The sequence below is a fragment of the Phycodurus eques genome, chromosome 15 (assembly GCF_024500275.1).
Source record: "Phycodurus eques isolate BA_2022a chromosome 15, UOR_Pequ_1.1, whole genome shotgun sequence".
Classification (NCBI taxonomy): domain Eukaryota; kingdom Metazoa; phylum Chordata; class Actinopteri; order Syngnathiformes; family Syngnathidae; genus Phycodurus; species Phycodurus eques.
In genome coordinates, this window is record NC_084539.1 from 20,882,119 (window position 1) to 20,907,340 (window position 25,222).

Sequence of the window (25,222 nt, forward strand, 5' to 3'; positions counted from 1 at the left end):
CCAAACCAAATAGTTTTGCAGCAAATAATGGGGGATAGTGTCCCCCACCACCCCCCGAAAATCTGAGAATAGCCGCATATTTGCCATTCGCTACGTGCTACTTTGCTGGTTTTGTTCTGTGTTTTGTTTTGCGTACATTTTCACACCTATTTTCTAATCAAGCTAACTGTTGAAATGTAAATTACGGCCAGCGTTCCGTCTCCCTTAATTTACCCAACATTTACATAATGTCTTCTTTTTGACTGACAACAAAATCCTCATTCCAGCCATTTATCCTTGTTTTCTCAATCACTCTGCCTCGGTCAAACGACACGGAAGGTTTTGTTTACTAATGGTGCCATTAAGCTGCGTGAGCGTGATTTGAGACATTCTTTACGAAGCCATCAACAGATACTGAAACTACAGATGGTGAAATCACCCTCTGTATGCAACCCAAGTCAGCAGGGATAGAACCCAGCGCCGCCCCGTGAGCCTGCACGGGATAGGTGCTGCAGATAAATGGACGGATGCGAGTCTGTACTGGGCCCAGGAACGGAAGGCCGGAAAAGCCGCTCGGGACGGCGGTCCGCGGTCCAACGTGTCCGGAGGGAACGGCTGTCCGCATCCAGATGTTGGCCGTGCGGCGGCTGGTTGAGGGATGAGTGCCTCGCGGGGGGAACGCAGTGATCGCGAGCGTGCTAGTCAAGAATTCCGACTAAATATTTCAAAGGACCAAGGGAGAGAGACAAAATAAAGAGGATATCAGAATCTGGAGCAGCGTTCCCAGAAGACATCCCCAACCCCACCCCACCTACCCAACTCACACTCCTCCTGGTTACAACCGAAATAAAATCGTTTGATCTCGGCGACTCCGGCTTCTATTGTTATCCCGCCGTAAACCTCCGTCCCGCCTGATCGAATAGATAGAGCAAATATCACCATTAGTTGAAAGAGTTCATCGCTAATTTGGAGCCTTTTCGCACACCGTCCTACTTCAATTCGGGAATGCTGTAGCACTGCGCCGCCTTTAATTCAAGTGTTGTAGCTACAAAAACTCTATTGTTCTCTGCAAAGAACATTGCTTTGGCAGTATGTGGAAAACAATTCCACAATTGTCCAACATATTGTAGAGCTATTTTTGTTTGTTGTTTTGTTGTTGTTTTGCATCGTCTGGAGACTCGAATTTTAAAAACTGATAAGCCGCAAATCTATGTGGGAGCAAATCCAGATAAGGAATAAACAAGCTTGACAAGCAGACAGAAAGGAAAAAAAAAACTCGTCTATCCAAAAGTCGAAAAGAATGATAATCTAATCGTGACCATTTTTTTGCATAGCCAAACAAAGGTAGATGCTGGAAAATTGCGGCAAAGCAGTAATGATTGAAATGTGTGTTGCCCAATGACTCCATGGGAATAAACAAGGAGAACGGAGAAACCAAAAAGCAATAGGAAAAGACAACAACAACAACAACAACAACAACAGCTGTTGGATCCTGAGGATAACCAACCGGGCTTCACAGAGGATAAAGAATATATGCCTGTATTGTCATATTATCTGTCTACATGTGCTACTGCACTGTTTGTGTTCAGATATCTGTTGCTTAAAGGGTAACAACATCCCCCCCCCCCCCCCCCCCCACCCCACATAGATGCTAACTGTTAGCCTATGTGCCCATGTTGTTTTTCATTCTATGTCAGCATTATGGTAGAATTATGAAGGCAATGTATTTGTTTCAAATTGAGTTTGCTGATCGAACGATTTGCCCCTTGATATTTTCACGATTATTCGCGACACACGTCGGGGGTGGCCACCGTTCAGTCCCCCTGGCTCCGCCCCTGCTCGTATCTCAAGGCACCGCTGCATTTACTTTGCAAGTTGGGATTCTACTCGCGCCCCAAAAATGTTTGCTTAGGGGCCGCTCTGCTTCTCGTTAAACAGTCAGAGAAAATTGAGCGCAAAAAGTAACAACAAAAGACAAACCACTGTCGGAATCTGGTTAGGGAATTTGGGGATACATGAGGGTCATTTTCAATCAACACCTATTTCCTCGCCAATCCAATTGGGTTGCCTGGGTGAACCCGTGTCCGGATGAGATTTTACTGATTATCGTATCATCTCTATTGGCTAACACGTGTATCACCCCAGTGATCCGATCATTGCAACCCCCACTTCCTTGGATATTGACCCACTTATTGATAAAGCTCCTTATCGGGTCCAAGTAGCACCCTCAGGCCATTTCCTTATCACGGAGCAACCTGTTCATTAGCATCGATTGTGGTTCCAAACACCGTTTGAAATCAGGAGAATCCCACCAACCTGTGGCTTTAAAGGGCTTTCTCCTGGCACTTAAGTTCTTGTTAATTGTCGACAGCCGCCAGAGGTTATCGGCCGTCGGGCACAAAGGGGATGAAAAGTAAGAGGAGCTCGACCGAGCGGGCCCGGGTGGAAAACGATTCATTCAGGAGAAGAAGAACAAGGCTGTTTTTTTTTTGGGGCGGGGGGGGGTTCCACCGGAGAAAAACCAGGAGGCAAGTGAAAGGATTTGATGAAGAACTCGTAGGTCGGAAAGGCGGTTTGAGATAGCGAAAAGTAAGTTAAACAGGAGCGCAAGGCAGTTTGGTGTTGTTTTGTTTGACCTGTTTAGTCATGCGGAACGAGCGATCAAAAGCAATAACAACAAACGGTTCGAACTTGGGGATGAACAAGGTAAAAAAAGAGAGGAAAAGCAACGCAAAAAGTCTACTGTCGTATCGGTGACTTTGATAGTGTATGGCTTTAAAAGGCGGGGCCTGGCCCGGTGAGTGACGTGGGCGTCAGTGAATGAGAGTTGGCTCGCTGTGAAAGTTTCTTCTGCTCTGGTTTAAGTCGCACACGCGGAGAAACTTTTCCACACACCAAAATACCTCTAACTCACGCCAACAAATAACCTTTCGCACGCGTTCAAGGATTTTTGTTGCGTAAGTGTTTTGTGTGTGTGTGTGTGCGTGTGTGTGAGAGAGAGAGGGAGGTAAATGTTTTTTAGTTTTTTGCCTATAAGGCTCCTCGTTTTTGTGTATTTTGTACGACCTTCTTCTGCTGGCTTCCAAGAAGTCTGGGAAAGTAGATGAAAAAGCCCGGCTTCATTTTTTTTTTTTTTTTTTTTGCGGAGGATTGCGGAGGATTTTTCGCTTTCCCGCTCTTCCATGCTTTTGTCAGTGAAGGCAACGTTTTTCGTTTTTTTTTACTCCCCCCTTCTGCCGAGAGAAGGGCTTAAAATGCTTTACCCGCGCTTTTGGCTACGAACACTTTGCTTCGGTTGCTAAGCCACCGTAAATACTTTACTTGGGTAATCTTTTCTCTACTCCGAGGAGTCGGCCGGAGAAATAAACGGCGTGACATTCTGGTGTTTTTTTTTTTTTTGGTTTTGTTTTGTTTTTTTCCTGATAAATGGCCTTGGTTTGAGCTGCTCTTGTTGTGACTTCGAGGGCAGAGGGGAAGAAAGAAGGTGCAGATCGAAGAGCAGAATGGAGGCAAGATGACAAGATATGGTGTTTGTCAGATTCCTGAGAGGGGAGAGCTTTCATTACTCCGGGGAGTTTGGCGGCATTTTTCCCCCCTTCTTCTTCTCCTACTCCACGCCGCCCTCATTTCTTCTTGTCAGACGGCGGAATTCATGCACCTCTGTGTTTTGAGGCGGTACGATGCGATGTCGGGGGCCAGAGAGTCAGCGGTGATGGAGTGAGAAGTCCGCCGAATCCACCTGAGAGTCATCCAAGACTACAAACACATGGAGCTACTGGGCGTTGCGTTGAACAGTCTTTGATGTTTTGTAAAAAAACAAACAAACAAAAAAAACAGCTCAAAATGTTTCCCCCCCCCCAAAAAAATAATAATGTACTTTTGGTTTATTAAAGAGTAAACTGTCTTTGATGTCTACAAAAATTGCTTTTAATGTTTCCAAAAATCCCTACTTTCGGTCCACTGAAGACTAAATTGTCTTTCATGTTTACAAAAATGTGTACCTTAGGCTCATTGAAGACTAGATTGTCTTTGTTTATAGGAACATGAATTGATTAAAATGTCTTGGATGTTTACAAAACACATACAATTTGTCAAAGACCAGATTGTCTTTGACGTCTTTACAAAATCGCATACTTTCGATTCGTTAAAGACTAAATTGTCTGTGATCTTTACGAATAACGTGCCTCGTATTCATTGAAGACTGTCAACTGTCTTTGATGTTTACAAAAGGCGTACGTCAGGTCCATCGACGGCTCTCAACTTTCATTGCTATTTACAAACCGCGTTTGTCCGATTCAAGAAAAGACTTTCCGATTGTCTTTGTCGTGTACAAAAACACAATGGTTACGTTAAGACAAATACCAGCGAATCAGAGGCGACGGATTGAAATGCCCGTCCAGGAAGACGCAGAGGTCGTCGGGTTGTAGAGCAGTAATGGAGCTGCCGCCCCCCGTCCACCCCCGGTGCGGCTTTTTTTAATTAACCTCCCCGGGATCTCCATTTTCTCTCGCCCCTTCGGAGTTAATCACAGCCCGGGAAGCGTTTTCCTGGCGGCTTATGCGGCCTGAGGGTCTCTTGTGCCGTCTTCCTTCTGCGACGACGGCGGCGCGAGACGAGAGGGAACCGCTGGCGAGTGGAGCGAGCCCCTTGGCGCTTCCGCTCCGCGTGACCTCGCTTTTGAATGTTCGTACGCATCACTCAAGACTTAACGGCGACCTCTTTGCACTGCATTATGGGCTGCCGGGATGTTTGGAAATTACATGCCGACGCAGAGCACGGAATACAGATGGGAGGTCCGTTAGGGTGCTTTTATGTAAATTATGTCTCCCTAAAATGGCCGAAGAGAAACCGCAATATTTGTCCTACGAGGAACGACAGCGCCATTGGAGACTCGAAATTGTCTTCAGTGTCAACGTTGACAAAAACATGGATGTTAGGTTTGAAAGACCAAACTGTCTTTGATGTTCACAAATACATGTTTATATTTTTCCCAAAATGTACATCAGGATCCTTAGAGGTTCTAAACTTCAATAGTTGCAGAAAACCTACGTTAGGTTCGGAGCTCCTGCCGGAAAATGAGCTGGCCTGGAGAATGGTGAGCGAGGAAACTGCCGTATCTTGTGAGGACCACTTGTTTGCAGCTGTCGATTGTACAGGCAAATACACGTTTGGGAAGTACACTACTGCCGCGGTCATACGCCATGTTGAAATTGAGGAGAACAGCGATCCAATCAGGGCGAAGCTTATTTGCATATTGAATGTTATTGACAAATCCGGTCCGTTTAAGACTGAAAAGGACATCCTGGGCATTTCCAAGACAAATTATCTTGCAAACCTGTATGTTATATTTGGAAGAATAAACTGTCTGTGATTTTCACTAAATAGCGTATGTTTGGTTCTTTGAAGACTGTAAACTGTCTTTGATTTATTTTTTTAAATACAATCACATTCGTTAGGTTAGTTGAAGACTGAATTTTAAACATTTCGATGTTTAAAAAATAACATCGTCTTCATTTTGCTCGGTTAACTGAAGGCAAAATTGTCTTTGATGTTTACAAATTCTGTACATTAGCTTCATTTAATGCTACAATTATATTGTGTTCATATATTTGTTGAAGACTAACTTGTCTACGATTTTTGCAATCGGTTCACTGAAGACTAAACTGTCTTTGATGTTTACAAAATCACATACGTTAGGTTCATTAAAAACACAAGCTGGTCTTTGATTATGTTAGGTTAATTCAAGACAAAATTGGCTTTGATGTTTGCAAAAAAAATGAATCGTAGATTCTTTGAAGACCGGAAAATTTCGTTTCGTTGAAGATTCAAATTGGTCTTTGACAATTACATGAAGTTAATCTAAAATGGTCTGCGAGGTTTACAAAGTAATTTATGTTAGGTTCATTGATTGCTTCGAATTTTCTTTGATGTTTCCAAAATGTAATTTGAGTTTGTTGAAAGAATCTAAACTTTCACGTTTACACAACTGCGTACGGTAGGTTCATCAAAACTCGGAATTGGTCTTTGATGTTTATGTCGGTTGATTGAAGGGAAGAAAAATATGTTTACAAGTTTCATAATACACTATTTTTGTTGAAGACTCAAACTGGCTGATGATAATGTGAGGTTACTTGAAAAGACAATGTTTACAAAATGTGACTGTTAGATAGTTGAAAGGCGCTAAACTGACTTTGATATTTACGTTACTTTCGCTGAAGATGAAACTGGCTTTGGAAGACGAAATTGACTTTGAGGCTTACAAAATAATGCGCGTTAGTTTCATCGAAGACCCCAATTTGCCATTGATGTTTACAAACGACGGCTCTTCGGTTCTAATTTTGAATTTTCACTATCGTGAGCGCTGCCTCACAAATTTTCCTCTGCGTTTAAACAACCGACCGTATGACGGAGATTAATGACATCTTCTTTGCCGAGTCTTTCCGGTGTGGGATGGAAATGAAAGGAAGCCACTGGAGAAGGAGATGAATTAGCTTTCGGACGATTGAAGAAGAGAAGCCACCTGCTGCTCGCGGCCTCGGTGCAGACAGACACCACTTAAAAATCCACCTCTACAGGGGTAAATATGTGGCAATGTGCTGTAGATTTATTATTTGCTTTTATTTGATTTTATGGAACTGGGGGCAAGCAGTGAGATATGTGGCGCCCCCTGTTGCCCGCTTTCGGGATTCCCCACTCAGGTGTGCGAAGGCCAAGACGAGAGCGGGATGAGTCATGCATCTCACGGCGCTGCAGTTACATTTTTTTCTCGTTTTTTTTTTTTTTTTTTCCTTTTTAAGTATGCAAAATGAACAGTGCACTGATTTTGCATTCAAAAAAAAAAGAATAATAATAAAATCATGGGAGTGGCGTGGAGCCACAGCGTCCCCGTGTGGACGACCTGACAACCACAACCTAAGCAGTCTTGAAATTCTTATTAACGCTAAATAATGCAAATACAAATATTTATGTTGGGTTAGTAGAAGACTCTATATTGTCTTTAATGTTTAGAAAAACAAAGTTTTTCAAACACATGTTACCTTGGTTGAAGGTGTTTATATTAGGTTCACTAACGACTCAGATTGTTGAATAATAACGTACGTTATGTTCACTAACACTAAATAGACAACGGTGGTTACAAATCACGAATGTTAGGTTTTGGGAAAACAAAGTTCTCTTTGATGTTTACAAATATGTACATTTATTGTAAGAGACGGAGTTGTCTTTGAGGTAAGTCTGTAAGTAGGTAAATCTGGAAGTAACGTTAATTAAAGCATCTGTTTTTGTTGGTTTTTTTATGTTAGGTTAATTGTCTTTGGTGTTTTCAAAAACACAAAATATGAATGTTAGTTTCTTTGAGGACTATATTGTCAGTGATATTTACATTATCCATCATAAAGACTGAAATTGTCTTTTATGTTCACAAATGTTTTGTCCTCGAAAGAATCTATATTCTTTGTCATTACAAACCATGCATGTTAGGTTATTTGAAGACTTAATCTTCATGAAAGAATCTACCTGTAAATTATCTTTGAATTTTATGTTAGTTTCTTAGAAGACTGAATTATCTGTCATGTTTAAAAATAATTATACGTATTTAACTGAAGACTCAGTTGTCTTTGAACATCAAACTTCGGAGTAGCACACAACTGGAGGCCTACTTTCCAATCAAGAGCAAACATTGAGGCTGTGGCTCCCTCTGCTGTTCGCCGAATGAAGTGCAGCAGTCTGGCAGGATGACTCAAAGTTATTAGATTTTTTTTTTTAACCTCATCCTTGTCCTTTATTTTGCATACTACCAAAGTTCTATCATTAAATTTAAAGAACGTCACATGATATATGTTTGTATAGAATTGCTTCAAACGTGCAAAGACAGAGAATAATGTCGAGATGAACTGTTGAGCTGTAGCGTTACATTATTTTTCTCCATTTCAGTTGTCTGGATTTATTTATTTTTGGGTGTGGGGGCGTTGTTAAAACGAGTAAATTCATTTTGATTTATTATTTCGATTTCCACCATTACAGCATGCAGTTAGCTAGCAAAGCTAATGTATCTTCCGTGGATGTCACAATTTACAGAAGAATCTCGGTACCGCAATTTAAAATTCCATGTGTCAAGTATTTTGTCTTACTTGGCCTACCGTCATATGTTGAAACGCAAAATATTGTGAGGTTCACATTAAGCAAGAAGGACCTGCTGTAATTGCCAACGGAAGCCTGTTAGCCCGCAAGCTAGCTAGCTAGCGACTAGCACAGAGTTGTCTTGGCATGGAAAAGGCCCGCAAAGACTCGCCGGAAGAAGCTCATAGTGAATATATTTTTATGGGTCAAACATACAGAGGAGGCACGTGTTTGACATATGAACGTATTTGAGTGACAGGTGTTCATGTTTCAGCTGGATGAGTTACTAGCGTAAATTTTTCACCATTTCGAAACCTGTTGACATTTTTTTATTTGGCAGACTTGGTAACAACACTCACATCCAAAAAGACACTTTTATTCTCTTGACTTGAAAAAAATGTGCTCACTGTTTGCAAAAACGTACGTTATCATTCTTCATTGAGGGCTCTAAAATTTTTTTGTTTATAAAAACATGTATGTGCCCATATAAGTTCCACCTAAACCCTCGCATGTCCACCAACAAACAAACATTATGTTTTTTGTTCGCAGTCGTGGTTACCGTGGAAACCTAGCTGAGGGTCAGCGGTGTGCGGGGCGATATTTGGAAATAAATTTCCCATCAGTAGTCCAGCGAAGAAAGCGGCGGCAACGACACGCGTGGATTAGCATTTGTGTTAATGCGTAACCGCCGAAGCGATGAGGATGGAAATAAGCCCGGCGGGCGGCGGTTCCGCTGCTTTGATGGAATTCTGTCACGAGCTCGGAGGCTTTAGTCGGGAAAAGACGCTAGCGGTCATTGTGTCACTTGGCATAGTTAGAAAAAAAAACAAGTACTTAGCACATTCAACACATTTATTTATTTTTTTTAGAGAGAGAACGTAATCTCAGAAAGCCATATCTTGTTATGTGAGTTTATTGGGTCTGCATGAGAGACTTGAGTTTGTGTGAGAGTCTTTTTTGGAGAGAGAGTGAGAGAGATTTTTTTGGTCTGAAAGTGAGAGTTTATGTGGTGTGTGTATGTGTGAGATAGACAGGGAGAGAGAGAGAGATAGAGCGAGAGAGAGAGAGAGAGAGAGAGAGAGAAATGTTTTTTTGGTCTATATGTGAGAGTTGTTATGTGATCTGTCTTGAGTTTATGTGAGAGACTTGTTTGAGTGAGAAGCTATTTTGGAGAGCACAAGAGATTTTTTTGGTCTGCAGCTGAGAGTTTGATTACAGGCCTTTTTGTGTCCTTGATGTAAAATTTAAAGAAAAAATATATTTAAAATAGATTGTTTTCAATAACCAGCAGTGGTCGGGTCTAATTCTAAGTGTTGTCTAAAATTTCATGTTAATATTTGTATATTTTGACATTTTTTGAGTGGTTTTATTGTGGTATTTTACAGTTTTCAGGGTTATGAAAACTGTAAAATACCAAAGGGTTTGGATCTATGAAGCGCTATCGTTCGACTAAAAAATGCTAAAATGGCGGAAATTTTACCATAAATTCCTTAAAATATGATAGAATTAATGAGTTCTCATCAAATATACAAAACATTTCAAATTCTGTCTTTTATTTTTTTTTAAATATGTGTGTCCCTTAAAGTTGCTGCCATTACCGCCACGTTGACCATTTTCAGATCAATAAAGTTTTTTCAAAATCTGATTCTTTAATTCCCTGTGTCATTTTGTCTTGTCACTCAAGCACATGCTAGGGCGGAGAGAAGTCAGACATTTTGATAACTGAAAGAGTAAGTTTTTTCCCTCATTTGTACCCTTAAGTTACATAATATTTTTATTGCATGTCATTACCAAACGACTTGTAGTGTTAATATGTTTAAAGATTTTCTTGTAAAAACTTGATAATCATATAAAAATGTTGTACAGGACTAGTTAGCTAAAAGACGAATTTAAGCTAACTCTACCAGCATAGCACAGTTAGCTAAAAACATTTAAATGTCATTACCATCACAAGATTAATAAATTTTTAATCAATATGCCATTGTGGCGGTAATGACATTTCTCGAGGGTATCTCACAAAAAGACCAAAAAAAAGGTTAAATCAATATATATGGACATGAACAGATTCTGACTCACAGAAAGATGACAATTAAGGTAAGGTAGGTGTATATAGTTTTTGTGACATTTTATTTTTGAGAAAGACGAAAATCAAACGTGCCAAATCAAATAAACACCCGTATGTGGTGTGGGTGAGAGAGAGGGAGAGAGCAAGAGAGAAAACATTTCGGTTTGGATGTTAGTTATTTATGTGACGTGTGAGAGTGAGCGAGACTGGGAAAGAGCAAGAGATTTTTTTATGGTCTGTATGTGAGTTGTTTATGTGACGTGTGAGTGTGTGTGTGAGAGAGAGAGAGAGAGAGAGAGAGAGAGAGAGAGAGAGAAGTTATTTGATTAGAGGCTATTTGGTCATTAGTGAGAGGTTTTTTTTTTAGCGTGTGTGTGCATGTGTGTGTGTGCGTATGTGAGAGAGTCATTTTTTTGTCATCCAGGTGCATGTGAGGTTTTTTTGTGAGTCTTTTGAATGACTGTGATAGTTTTTTGATGTGTACATGAGATCATTTCTGTGTTTTGTGTGAGAGGTTTTTTTTTTTATTTATTTTTTTTAGTGTGATTGAAAGTTGCGTAAGTGTGAGAGGTAAAAGTTATCTTTGCCCTGCAGGGCCCCTCCCATTGACTCCCGCCCCCCTACTGTGGCCCCGCCCACCTCTTGCTCACACTCTTCCCCTCCCTGCCCTCATTTCTGTCACGCTCACTTTGCGTACGACCACAACACCACACACAAGAAGGTGATGATGAGTGCCGGTGGCCGGGCCACGCTTGCTCTCGCCTCCAGGCTCGTCATTATCACCGCTGTCGCCGTCGTCGCCTCGCTCCCGTAGTGAGCTAACACACACATGCACAAAGGATGGGGATGCAGCCGCAAGACAGCGTGCCGTCTGATTACCTGTCAGGTGAGAGTGTATCTATCTATCTATCTATCTCTATCTATCTATCTATCTATCTATCTATCTATCTATCTATCTATCTATCTATCTATCTATCTATCAGTGTTTACATTTGGCGTGTTGCTGCTGGGAACTGGAGACGGTTTATGTTGTTCACAATTTTCTGGGAGCTGTGAAACTAAAATTGGTTGGAGGGGGGGAAAAAAACACAGTCGACGTGTAGTCTCACAAGAATTACGTTGAATTATTATTATTATTTTACAATGACGTCGTGCATTAAATGTTTGTATATTTTAGAGAAAAAAGCAGTAATCCTGACTGAATTTTTGTTTTGGAGGAAAAGTTTCCAAATCTAAAAAGAATAAGTCATTTTAAAAAATCTTTTAAGAATTAAGTTTTGTTTTTTCTTTTGTCTTTAAAATACATAAAGTCACAAGAATAAAGTTGCAGTTCTTCAGGCAAAAATTTATTTTAGATAATAAAGTCAGTTTTTTAAATTCAGAAAAAGTCATATGTAAAATTTTTCAGGAATAAAAGTCAAACTCTTTCAAGAATAGTTGTATTTTTTAAGAGAAAGTCATAAAAGTCCTATTTGTTCAAGAATGAAGTTGTAATCTTACGAGAATAAAATGGTATTTGTTCTGAGAATAAACATTTTTAATTAAACTTTTTTTTTACTTTAGTCATTTTTTTTTCTTCTATAATGAAAATTACAAGTAAACTTAATAATTTTATGAGAAAATGTGTATCTTTTGCGGGGGAAAAAGTTGTATTTATTTTATTGATAGAGAATAGTCATACTGTATTTTTTCAAGAGAATGATTTTTTTTCCTCGTTAAGCCAGACGGCAGCAATCAGCAAAGCTAGCTCAGCGTTATTTACGCTCAAGTGTGTCGCATGGCTGCCCGAGGCAGTGGCAGCATGGCAGGTGGCCGGCAACATTGCATAACTGACGAGAGGCACAGAGCGAGTGTAACATAGCAAAAAAAATAATAATAATAAGAGAAATGAAAAAAAAATCCTGTACTTAATTGAATTGATCACGTCGAAACTGGGAGGCCGCTTATTGATCCTGTTACAGACCGACCTCAGCGATCTGTGATTCGATTCGTCCTTCTCGCCTCGCCTCGACGAGCATCGCCACGGCAACCGTCACTCCGGTGGCTGATTTGAGGTCAGCTTGTTAGCTTGTTTGCTGCGAAAATAAAGTCGGAAACGCAAAAAGCTAAACGTGCAGACAGGATATTGGTTAAGTGAGATAAAAACAATTATAATATTTCTGAAATTCTGGGGGATCTTTACAAAATTTTGTTTCAACAAAAATGGATGGAAAATGGAAAAATGGAAATGCTTATTGTGGATTTTTATTTATTTATTTATTTTTTGGTGTTGTATATGTAATAGTTCAGGTTGGCATTTCTGTAGTATTTCTTACTGAATTTCCATCCGTAATGTGTAATATTGAAACCACTTATTTTTCAATAAATTCTTAGAAGAATATTGATACCCCTGACTGTTCTGGACTTCTGTTTCATAGATGGCCGGAAGATAGTCCCATTAGAAACACAAGATAACTTTTTTTTCGTACTATTTCTGACTATTTTTTCAAGGAATGGGTTACAGTTCACTAAATACACTTGCTTGACCATGAGGAAAACTTTACACAGGATGGGCGAGTACTTATACCAAGAATCGGTATCGGGCCGATACCGTCATTATTTCGTGAAGGCTGCCGATACCAGCCACCGATACTTAAGGGAAAACAAAAATAAAATCTTACATTGAGTAAGTCCTCCTCAGCGGTTTGACATTAGCGAATCATCATGTGCATCGGAAAGAGCCAAAGTCTTTGTTCACAATTATCGGTTATTGTGTTAATTGAAATCTTATGAAATAAAAGTACTAGTGGTGTCAGTACCCTAAATCGGTATCGGTGAGTGCTCAAGAGTTCTGATGCTCTGATTGCTGAAACATTCTAAACATAAGATTTTTTTCCTGCTATTTCGTCTTAGGAACATTTCAGTGCGCTCAAATTTGCCTGGAGGACATATTTCATAATCAATTAATCGGCCCATGGATTACGATGCTCTCATTAACGTCCATTTATTTTCATGTCATTGTCATCCTTCAAGCACATGTCGATAAATCTGTTGTGCTCTTCACGCTCAGCGGGGTTGTGCCAGTTGCCTGTTCATTCCGGCGCAGAGTTCGTTGTTTTTAATATTTCAAACATTTGGAAGCACGTTTGCTTGTTCGGGCCCGGGAGGTTATGTTTATTTCATCGCTGCGGCTTTGTTTGTCAGCAGCCTCAGACGACACACGCACATTTTCAGCCGAATTTGGCAGAGGAAGAACAGGATTTTTTTCTGAAGGTGCTTTTAGGTGGTTTTAATGGAACGCTAGTTAAAAAAAATTCACGCCGTGATCAAGCTCAAACCAAACTCTGGTGCTTTCACCGAATCACGCAATCCGACATGAATACAGAAACATTTACAAGAATAAAAAACAAAAATAATAACTGACCAACTGACTGTCCAGCCAGGGGCATCAATAGGTTTTATGGATTGCTGGGGGCTTAGCCCCCAGCAGTGTCGTCGCACCTGGAAAATAATTTTGTCGATGGGGAGGAAATTGTTTATTTTTTTATGCATTTTTAGGGGCTGTAAGACCATAAAAAATGGTTGAACCACAAACAGCCAAATTATTTTGAGGGGGCTTAAAATAATGTAAAATAGGCCTAGCGACGCCACTGTGCCCAGCCAACCAACCAGCTAACTAATTGACCAATCAATTGATCGAATAATTAATAAACAACCTCCTATCTAATCAAATAACCAAGCAGATGACTACCGGAGACAAATTCCTTGTGTGTTTTTGACATACTTGGCAAATAAAGATGATTCTGATAACACTGTACCTCTGATTTGGAGGAGGTGGGGGAAAACAATCTACCGATTAGCCACCGGGTGGCAGCAGACGTGTAGGCCTGCAATGTGCTGTCTGATTGGGACAGCCCTTATCTGTCCCGCACAGTGCAGCGTGAAGCGTGCTCACGCATGACTGTATTATGACTCACCAAAAAGGCCAATGAATAGCATTGCATATTTCTCACTGCATGCGCCGCTTCCACCGAATTGCTGATTGGAGATTACACTGGAACAACACAGAGAAGCAGCTTTTTATACCCACAGGGTTGTAAATGAAGTGATCTCCTGCCAAACCTTGTCATCCCCTGTGTATCTGCAGATGTCCGATGCCAGTCGCGACACTGGCTGTCACGTGGACAGTCCTTCGACGAGCGGATCGCGGGGAAAGTGCAACGTGGCAGGGTTCGGGATGGCCACGCCGTGAACGAAGAGCAGGTGGCGACGTCTTTCTAGCATTCCTGTCGTTTTTTAAGATGAGGGTGTCCAAATTATGGCCCATATTTCCTAATGTTTACTATTGTGTGTAAATACCGAAAGGTGAGTTTAATGACTGAAATTTGGAAAGTGCTCGTGGGCATATTTGTTTGCCCATGTGTGATGTCACATGTTAGCGTAGTATTTCGGCTAGTATGCTAACTAATACTACCGATTAACCGCATGTGAAGGTGGTGTTCCGTGTTGAATAATGCAACTACTGAATACAGTCATTTATGTAACATAGGGTCATGTTTTTGTACATGCTAGATGCATGGGGTTGGTGTTTTATGGTCCTCTGGGTTTGAAATGCTTTGCTGCCATCTTGTGGCATCTATATGCAATTAAAAAACAACATTTAGTGTAATACAGTTATCTGTTTTCAAACGTAGGTAGTAAAACTAAAACGTCGTTAGAAAAAAAAATACTCAAGTACAGATAACTGAAAAATCTTAAATCCGCTAACAAATTATTTGTACTTCATTACATTGTACCACTGTGTAAGAACGCGATAGTTTGTATGTGACTTTACGACATAAACACCACGTCTCGACTAAAAAGATGGAGAAGCTTTGAGGAGGCTCTGCCATTTTTCTTTTTGCCCTCTCTTCGTCCAGCTGATCTGCTACAATCTTGTGTTTAGTTTTTCAGGCTTTGAAAAGGAAAGTCCTGACGCAGGCCGATGCCTTTTCTCCTTTGACGCACCTCGTTTATCACACGTTCCACAGCTGTGTTGTTGTTCTAAAGTAGGGGCGGGCAACCTGCGGCCTGTGGGCCATGTACAGGCCGCCAGAGTATTTCACCTGGTTTCAAATTGGATAAACTGTTTGGAAAAGACCGCCAAAATATTACATAATATTTAATAATGTGGTCCTGAAAACATGAGGCTAGGCCAGGGGTGGGAAAATTATGGCCCGCGGGCCACATCCGACCCGTTGATCATTTCAATCCGTCCCGCCAAAGATTGGTACAGAATTTCCAAAATCATATCAAAATCATGACTGCATTCATTTAACCTTGTCCTGTAATGCCGAGTGGTTCCACCAGGTTGTGCTGTAATGCCCAGTGGTTTAAACAGGTAGCGCACTAGGTACCTTCTTCAACCATGAGTGGGCCAGAGGAAAGAAAAATTGACAGCGAGTGCCGAGTATTTAATATAGAATGGACTACTAAATACTTTTTCACTGAAGTCCGGTCAAAGGCTGTATGTGTAATTTGTTAAGAAACCATTGCAGATTTAGAGGAATATACTGTAACCGTCAGCTGTCACTTTTCTACCAAGTATGCTGATTATGCTAACAGCCAATCAACGCAGGAACTGATGGCTACGGCTCAGCGGTTAAAATCAAGCTTGCAGGCTCAGCAAAACACCTTTATCTGACAAACTGCCATTCATGATTCAGTCACACAAGACCCTGAAACAGCGCCACGGGAGCTGCAGATGGAACTGATTGATCTCCAGTGTGATACTGTCTTATAAGAGAAGTTCAACTCTTAAACTGGATGAGTTTTAGGCTTAATTAAGCACAGACAAATTTCCCAAAATCCGGAAGAAGGCACAGAGGATGCTGGTGGTGTTTGGCTCTACATATGTGTGTGAACAAACGTTTAGTGTGATGAACACCGACAAAACATCCGACAGATCTCAGCTGAGTGATGAGCACCTCAGATGTGTTCTGAGAATTGCCACAACAAAACTAACACCAGACTTTGATTCACTGGAAAAAAAAAAAAAGTGCTCAACAAAACAACACTGTTCCCTTAAAAGTAAATCTAAGTATGAACACTACAATTTATTTATTTTTTTTAATTTTTTTTATATGGAAGCATCTGGTCCTGGCTTGGCCCACCTATCAAATTTCAAAAGTCAATGTGGCCCCTGAGCCAAAAAGTTTGCCCACCCCTGAGCTATGCTATGTTTTTAATAGAGGATTTTGCTGCTCATTAGGCAACTCGGCGATGCTACATTTTGCTAGTCGTAAGTTGACAATGTTATGTTACGATTTTAAAAAGGTGATTTTGACAGTTGTGAGGCGACAAGGTTATACTATGTTTTAAAAAAGGGAGGATTCCAAAAAATGGTGGCATAATTCATTAATTTATTGGCATCTCTGTCTTTTCTTCCACTCCAGATGTTCCTGGAGGAGCACAGAAGATGCACCTCAGGCGGGCCTCGTCTTCTGCGACGCACCATCAGCGTGCCGGCCGAAACGCACTTCAACGAGCTGCGCCGCCAACCGTCCACCGAGAGCGGTGAGCTGTACAGTTCAATCGTTTAATATGCATTAAATATTCAAAAATCGTAGTCATGTAAGCGATAAAACACTCCATTGCTGACGTTTAGCAGTAAGAAATGATGAAATGATTTCATGAAAGCAGGAGTTCACAACATTACACCAAATTACATCACCGAACAACGCACAAGGATAGTCATATTTAGAGTTGTTATACACCTTTTGACCAATAGAGGGAGAAATGTATTCACAAAAATAGCAACCAGTGTTTTATTAAGGAAATTTGTCATGATTTTTGTTGTTTTTGTTGTTTTTTTAAAAATATATTAGTTTGATTGTTTTATTTTCAGGACGATACATAATTGTGAATTTTTAAAAATGATGATCCAGGCCAAATAAGTGAGATAAGCCACGCGTCCTTCTGCTGGTGCATCATTTGCATTGCTCACATTGGAGTCGAAATAGCTCCGGCGCAAATATGAAATCACATCTCATATTTCCTTGGTCAAAAGGACACAATTACGCATGGGAATGCGAAAGCATGAATATGAATTAACAGCCACATTTCTTTGAGCTCCCTGACACTAAATGCTGACAGATGCCTTTGTCTGTTGGCCTAAATGCAAAAAAAGCGGCGCCGTCTCATGCTCGTGTGGCTCCAAGTCTTGAGAAAAAGCGATGAGATGAGTAAAAAAAAAAAAAAAAAAAAGTGTGATGAATTATACACGCACAAGCACACACGCACACACACTAACACACACAAACACACGGATCTTGTCTCATCCTTTCAGCAATCAGATCTGAGAGAGCTTCACCGCTATTTCAGTTAATACATTTAATTTAAATACATATAATTGTGATCCAATTAAATGTACCTCATTTAAATATGCTTTGATTTGAATGCACGGGTCATTTAATGTAAACGTTTAATTTAAATATATGTTCTTTTAGCAGTAGTTAAGGCGGCACGGTGGATGACTGGTTAGAGCGTCTTCCTCACAGTTCTGAGGAGTGGGGTTCAATCCCCGGCCCCGCCTGTGTGGAGTTTGCATGTTCTCCCCGTGCCTGTGTGGGTTTTCTCCGGGCTCTCTGTTTTCCTCCTACTTCCTAAAAACATGCATGCAAGGTTAATTGAAAACGCTAAATTGCCCGTAGGTGTGAATGTGAGTGCGAATGGTTGTTTGTTTGTATGTGCCCTGCGATTGGCTGGCAGCCAGTTCAGGGTGTACCCCGCCTCCTGCCCGATGATAGCTGGGATATGCTCCAGCATGCCCGCGACCCTAGTGAGGAGAAGCGGCTCAGAAAATGGATGGATGGATGGATAGCTATTGTTAAAATAGCTATCCATTTACAGTACTTTTATTTGATAAAATACACACACACACACACGTACATTTCATTGTGAATAAAATTTAATTTAAATACATGGAATTTTATTCCATTTAAATACATGGTATTCATTTTAATTTAAATGTCATCGCATGCCATTCAAAATATACAATTTATTTTTATGTAAATAAATGTAATTCCATTTAATTTATATAAATTAAATCAATCATGTATAATTCTTTTATTTAAATACATTTAATTTTATTTACTTTAAATATTGTAAAACTAGGCGGCACGGTGGAGACTGGTTAGAGCGTCAGCCTCACAGTTCTGAGGACCCGGGTTCAATCCCCGGCCCCGCCTGTGTGGAGTTTGCATGTTCTCCCCGTGCCTGCGTGGGTTATCTCCGGGCACTCCGGTTTCCTCCCACATCCCCAAAACATGCATTAATTGAATACTCTAAATTGCCCGCAGGTGTGACTGTGCGTGCGAATGGTGGTTTGTTTGTATGTGCCCTGCGATTGGCTGGCAACCAGTTCAGGGTGTACCCCGTCTCCTGCCCGATGATAGCTGGGATAGGCTCCAGCACGCCCGCGACCCTCGTGAGAAGAAGCGGCTCAGAAAATGGATGGATGGATGGATGGATATTGTAAAACTAATTCTAATTTTATTTAATTTAAAGAAATGTAATTAATCATCGGCATTTGTATTTTCTTTATATACATGTAATTTTATTGATTTTAAATAAATTAAACACGTAATTTTGTTTAGTTTAAATAGATCATTTTATCTTGTTTAAATACATTTTTATTTATCCCAAATAAACTTTGGATGTTCTAGTAGGCTTTGCTGCTCATATAAGTTGGTTTCATCAGACCATAACAAACTCTTCCAAATGCATGTTCGAAAATTAGTTGCAGACTTTTTATATCCACTCTTTATACAGTATATCTCTGGTAGTAATTCTTCCAAGGATGTTAAAACTGTATTTTCCTCCACATTGCCACCCTGGATGTCAATTGTATTCCAAAAACGACGTGATGGTGCCAGCAAAAAGCCCCCCAAAAATGACACGCTTTTCCTTGGTTTCCCCAGCGGCGAAATTTCCTCGCTGAGGGAAACAAACAAAAAAAATGTGCTGATCGGCATCAGAGTTTAAACCGCTGGGCCAAAAAGCTCCTCTGCAACCACAAGCCTGTCTCTCTCTCTCTCTCTCTCTCTCTCGCTCTCTCCACCCCCTCACGCAGGGAAACCACGTTTTTCCTCCTCCCTCTGATCCACTGCTGTACTGTACTGGCGCTCCGTCCTTCTCTTTCTTTCACACCACTGATGTGATTTGAGTCGGAGCAGGCCGGAGCAGCAGCTCGGTCCGCGTGCGAAAATCATTTTTAAAGAAACTTAGGAAAAAGTTGCATTCGCAACACTTTTGGACCTTTTGACTATGGATGTGTGAGTGGACCATGGAGCCCGAACTGGATGCTCAGCATGGTGAGTGACCATTTAAACAGGCAGAAAAGTTTCAAACAATTAGAGTAGCGGTTTTTGAGAGGTAAAAAGTAGCGTCTGGATGAAGTGATGTTTCTGTCATTATTAAGTCCCGCCTTCCTTCGGTCAAAATGGGACTGTCCCTGCTCCAACACATACCGCCAGGACCATAAATATGGGCATATGGACAAAATTCTCATCTTTAATTGTAAACACCACCACAATGGAACGAAACAAACCAGATGTGTTTTAACTGCAGACTTTCAGCTTTAATTTGAGGGTATTTACAGCCAAATCAGGTGAACAGTTTCGGAGTTTCAACAGTTTGTGTATACAGTATGCCTCCCACTTAAGGAACCAAACATAATGGGGAAAAAAATAACAATCAGAAATCAAACTTTCTCTTTCTAGTATTTGGTTGCAAATGCTTTGCAGTCAATTACAGCATCAAGTCTGGAACACTGAATTTCATCCCTGGTGATGTTCTTGAGGCATTTTCCCTTCAGTTTTGTTTTTAGAAAGTGAAATGTATGCTCAATCGGATTCAGGTCAGGGGATTGACTTGGCCATTACATAATATTCCACTTTTCCTTAATAAACATTTTTAAAAAATAAAAAAAACTTTGGGTTGCTTTTGCAGTATGCTTCAGGTCATTGTCCATCTGAAGTGCTGTACCCAAAAAGAAAAAGACACCCCGCCCCCCAATACCAATGGCAACTCACCTTTTTATCATTTTAGTGGCAAGGCATCTTTGTAGAAAACACTAAAAGGTGTAACATTTTGAATGGTAAAAAGTTGTTACAGCTGGTTGACAAATATAGTAGTATGTCAGTAGTATAAGTTGACATTTTCAATGGGACTTCTCTTGGGGCAAGGAACAAATGGCGCTTTTTGTTTAGCATTGACACTCATTTAAGGAAAAGAGATGAAAATTTCTGTTTTAAGAATGGATATTCTCTGCCTAATTCGACTGACCTATACTACTTCAACTCAACAACTGGTAGAAAATAGTTAACATTTTGCTGCATGCTTTGAAAAGAAAAAAGTAGCACCATCTGGTGGCTAACTATTACAATTAAAAATGAATTGTAATCCCCTCAAAGTGAACACACCCCTAAGTGAAATTGTCCGAATTGGGCCCAATTAGCCTTTTTCTAATGTGCCCCATTAGTGTTCCAAGTTGCAAGTTCTTAGGTGTGACTGGGGAGCAGGTGTATTAAATTTTGGTTTGTCACACTCTCTCACTCACTCACTAAGAGCTGTTGAGCAAATACACAGTATATAGTTAGTACAAACTTAATATTTTGAATTGGTTTCTTTGTTGCGAGGAACAACTGTGTCTGTTTTTAAGGCTGATTTAAAGAACATCCATCCATCCATTTTCTGAGCCGCTTCTCCTCACTAGGGTCGCGGGCGTGCTGGAGCCTATCCCAGCTATCATCGGGCAGGAGGCGGGGTACACCCCGAACTGGCTGCCAGCCAATCACAGGGCACATACAAACAAACAACCATTCGCACTCGCATTCACACCGACGGGCAATTTTTTTAGAGTTGTCAATTAACCTACCATGCATGTTTTTGGGATCTGGGAGGAAACCGTAGTGCCCGGAGAAACCCCACGCAAGCACGGGGAGAACATGCAAAGTCCACACAGGCGGGGCCGGGATTGAACCCCGGTCCTCAGAACTGTGAGCCAGACGCTCTAACAAATCGCCCACCGTGCCGCCGATTTAAATAACAGTGATGACAATTTCATTTAAAAAAATGAATAACCAGTGAATTGAATGGCACAAAATGGATGCCTCAAGGGTTACTCTTTTTGTTCCTAGTGTGTTGTTCCGGCTTTATCATCTTTTAGTTGAATACATTCCAGTTATATGTCATATAGTCCACGTGCAATACATTTTCTCGCCTGCACTTTCACAGTCATTTAAGTGTGCAGCAAGGGAGGGCTGTGGTGGGCGCGATAATGCCACACTTCTGCCAATTCTGATTTGTATGCAGTGTGTCGCTTTGCAGCCTGTGGGTGTTTGTGTGCGGGCGACAGTAAGAAAGAGAGAGAGATGGAGGGGGCGGCGGGTGGGCTAAGTCGGAGGGAGAGAGAAGAGTTATGTACACAAATAAATCCTGCGGGAATCAAGGCGACAGTGTAGTATTTTCTCTTTCCCCCTTCATCTTCTTCTGCGGCCTCCTTGCTTCTCCCGCCTGGCCGGAATGTTTGAGGCGAAACTGAATCATTAAGAAAAAGGGAAAAAAAGAGAAAAAAAGCAATAAAAGTTGGCTTTAACTAGACCTGAATGATGTTGTTTTTGTCCTTGTGGCTGATGGGAATTCTTTAATCAGTCTCCTGAGATGACACATTCAATGAAAAAGCTTGCTTGTAGACACAAATGCGAAGACAGAGACGGCCGTGATGTAATGATCTCCTGCACTTGTTATTAACTATAGCTAAACAACCAATGCAGACATGTTTGATAACATTGTTTATAAGGAGTAACCTTAACCCTACTACCCTCACACCCTAACCCATCCTTACCCCAAACCACTAACCTTGCCCTAATGCTAAACCTTAACGCTTCTCTAACCAAATCCTAACCCTAATTTAACCTAACTCTAATTTGTAAGCCTATCCTAATACATCCTAACCCTACCCGACCTCTAACCCTAAACAATACCACCCTTACCCTAATCCTACTGCTAACCCAATCCTAACCTGACATTACCCTTGTTATAATGCCTAATTATATCCTAAACCAACTCTACCCCAAGGTCTGCCGCACACCAAACGACAAAATCAGTTTTGCTGCCATTCACCATTTGAATGTCAGGTGGACGGTGTTGTAACGTGGCTAACGTGGCAACCAATCAAACATGCCATGTTTTATCACATGATCTTTTACAACAAAAGTTAACGTTTTGATGTATGAAGCGATATCTAGCCTGCCACCGCCACTAAGCCTTTCCGAATCAGTATATACTGTACATACAATATACTTAACTGTGTTTGTCATTTCATATCTACATGTGGCTAAAAGCAAAGCGTGGAGAATCACTGTTGCTGAAATACACGAGTACAGACAATGAATGGGAGCAATAATTGCAAACAGCCTGTCAAATAGCCATACTCTCTCCTTCATTCTCTCGTTTCGTGTTTTTGTATTATTATAATATAGCCACAGCGGCCAGGGCAATCACTTCGATATGCGGCACCTGAAAACGTTTCCCGATAAGAACACGAGGGGTTGCAGTTTTTCCATTGCAGCAAGTTGGCTATATGTATGAGAATCAATTGCCTGGTGTGTGAATGAGAGTTGCAGACTGTACTTTTTTTTTTTTTTTTTTTTTTTTTGCAATTGTCCAGTTGAGCCACATTTCTCGGTGTGCGGTGGGCCTAACTCTAACCCCTAAACCTAATCTATGCCCCCATACTACCCTAACGCTAACCCTATTTTACCCTGACTAAAACTCTTAACCCTATTCTAACACACCGAAACCCTAACCGTATGCTAACTCAGTCCAACCCCTGACCTAACCCACCCTCTACCTTTTCTCTAACCCCCAACCCTAATCTATGCCAAGATAACCATATTTGAGCCACTGAGAACTAAAGTAGGCAAACTCAATTTTTGTCAATTTTTAAGTTGCCTGTTATTTCACTGGTATCAGCATTTATTTTTTTTTAGCTTGAGTGCCATTGCTTCTGCATGTTAGTATAAGTGAATGTGATTTATCATATTTCATGAAATATTGATAGATTTGACACAGTGTGGATTTTGGACTATAGAGGTTTGGACCACTATTACACTAAACGTTTAGTGGCAGCCACTGGGCGGCAACCATAAAACTCACTGTTAAAAAAAATCTTGACACAAAATGCAAAATGACAAAATGGAATTAGCCCACTATTGTTGTCAGTGTCTCATTTTATCTGTACTAGAACCCTACCCAACCCACTTTTACACGAGTCATACCCTAACTGAACCCAACCCTGACACTAACTCCTAACTCTAACCCACCCCTAACTCATCCAAATTGAAAGCCCAAACCCTAACCTCATCCTTACCTACTGTAAACCGTCTTAACTCTAAAGAGGTTACAGTGTGTATGGTGTCGATTTGGATGTTTCCACAAACAATACTACATTTTCCCGTTTTATTGTATTTTTTCGAGCTGCCGCCGGCGATAGTTCTGCTGATGCTGGACATTCTCCCGCACTTAGCGTATGTTTTGGAGCCACGGCGACGCTGCATAACTCAAATAACAGAGCAGCGTTTCAGCTCCGCCAGTATCGCTCTGCCGTTTCACGGACTCCCGTCTGCATTTGGACGCCAGACCCGTGCACTCAGCAATTTTGTTTTGGAATTAACTGGGGGTCATGTGAGGAGTATGCCTCTTAACAGGCACCCTAAGGCATGCTACCACTAAAGCTAAAAGCAAATGTCATCAGCTTCCACTGAAATGTAAATAATGGTTAGGCCGCTTAAAGCACATCATTCTCGGGTGTGTTTCGGCCGACGCACCGAAGAGAAAACCAGGGAGCGAGAGGAGGAGCTAGGAAAAGAAAATACTAATAAATAATAATAGATTTGACCGGGCCTCGACCGCTCGTGAGGCCACTTATAGCGGTTCATTCCCGGTTGTGATTGGCTCACGGCATGGTGAGAATGGTGGTGTTGAGGGCCGGCCTCCGCTGGTGCAGCCGCCCTGACGCTCACCTGTCCTCTGAGGAGGCTCCCTCGACTCTCTCTGAAGGTGCCAGTATGTAAAAAGTGGATTTTTAATCATCGTGCCGAAGGTCTTTTGCAAAACCAGGGCAACTGTTTTCTTTTTTACAGAACCGGTTTATATCCAAATTCATTTTGGGTCAAGTTGAATGCAAATACTCCCAAATCTTAGTGCCCCAAATGTCATATGTTGGGAAACTTATCCAGAAAAATTATAAACAGTATAAAACAGAGCTGATAAAAGATTGCTAGAAATGTCAGATTTATGTGACATCACAAGCATATCAGAACTTTATTGGCCCGAAGCTGATGTATGACGGAGTAATTGGTTCATTCTGTTTGTTTTATTGGTTCGCTTGTCCCCATATATGCACTTTTAAAAAATTATATGACAGAATATTTTTTGGCAAATTGGGGATCCCAGTGTGTCTGGGACAAAAGAACACCTTTGATTCCACTTTCCACACGGCTGTGCCTTTAACCTTTCAGAATTTCCCAGATTTCCTCCAGATGTAAGCAGTGGTTTTGTGGTTTTAAAGCGCCGTCGCCATTTTTTTGTGTGTTTCTGCCAAGGAAGAATGCGTGTTGCTTTTTATATGAGCGTAGCTTTGCTTGTTTTGTCATGTACTAACCATCTCGCCCGAGTTTAGTGCTGCGTGGAAGGAGGCGTGTATATTTTAGTTTTTTAAGCCTGCAGTTTTGTATGTGTGTTTTTATTACGCTGTAATCTCATTCAAAGAGAGGGGAGACTATTTTGTGGCAGGCCGCAGGGTTAAATTTAGCCCAGAGAACCCGGGAGTCGTGAACCCTGTGAGGTCAGAATCTTTGCCGGCAACTTTGATTCAAAAAAACAAAAAAAAACCATCCACTTTACTGCCCTTAGGGTCCTTTCTCTCATCTAAATGTAAACCGCTGCTGGTGGCTCATGCTAATGTTAGCTCAGCCTGGACATTGTTGTATTGTACTCCACAGTCTCCACTTTGTTGCAGAGGTCCATTTACTTGAT

General features: G+C 41.1%; 1 protein-coding gene across 3 annotated transcripts in view; it reads left to right on the forward strand.

The window, feature by feature from the left end:
• Window positions 1-9,781: 9,781 nt before the first annotated feature.
• The window catches only part of LOC133414269 (disabled homolog 2-interacting protein-like), a 95,023-nt gene continuing 79,582 nt past the window's right edge, over window positions 9,782-25,222 (forward strand). For all 3 annotated transcript variants that reach the window (XM_061699561.1, XM_061699563.1, XM_061699562.1), the window contains exons 1-4: window positions 9,782-9,827; window positions 10,757-11,048; window positions 14,289-14,404; window positions 16,576-16,696. In XM_061699561.1, the coding sequence (XP_061555545.1) occupies window positions 11,003-11,048; window positions 14,289-14,404; window positions 16,576-16,696 (283 nt within the window). In that variant the 5' untranslated portion in view covers window positions 9,782-9,827; window positions 10,757-11,002. The remainder of the gene's footprint in view (window positions 9,828-10,756; window positions 11,049-14,288; window positions 14,405-16,575; window positions 16,697-25,222) is intronic.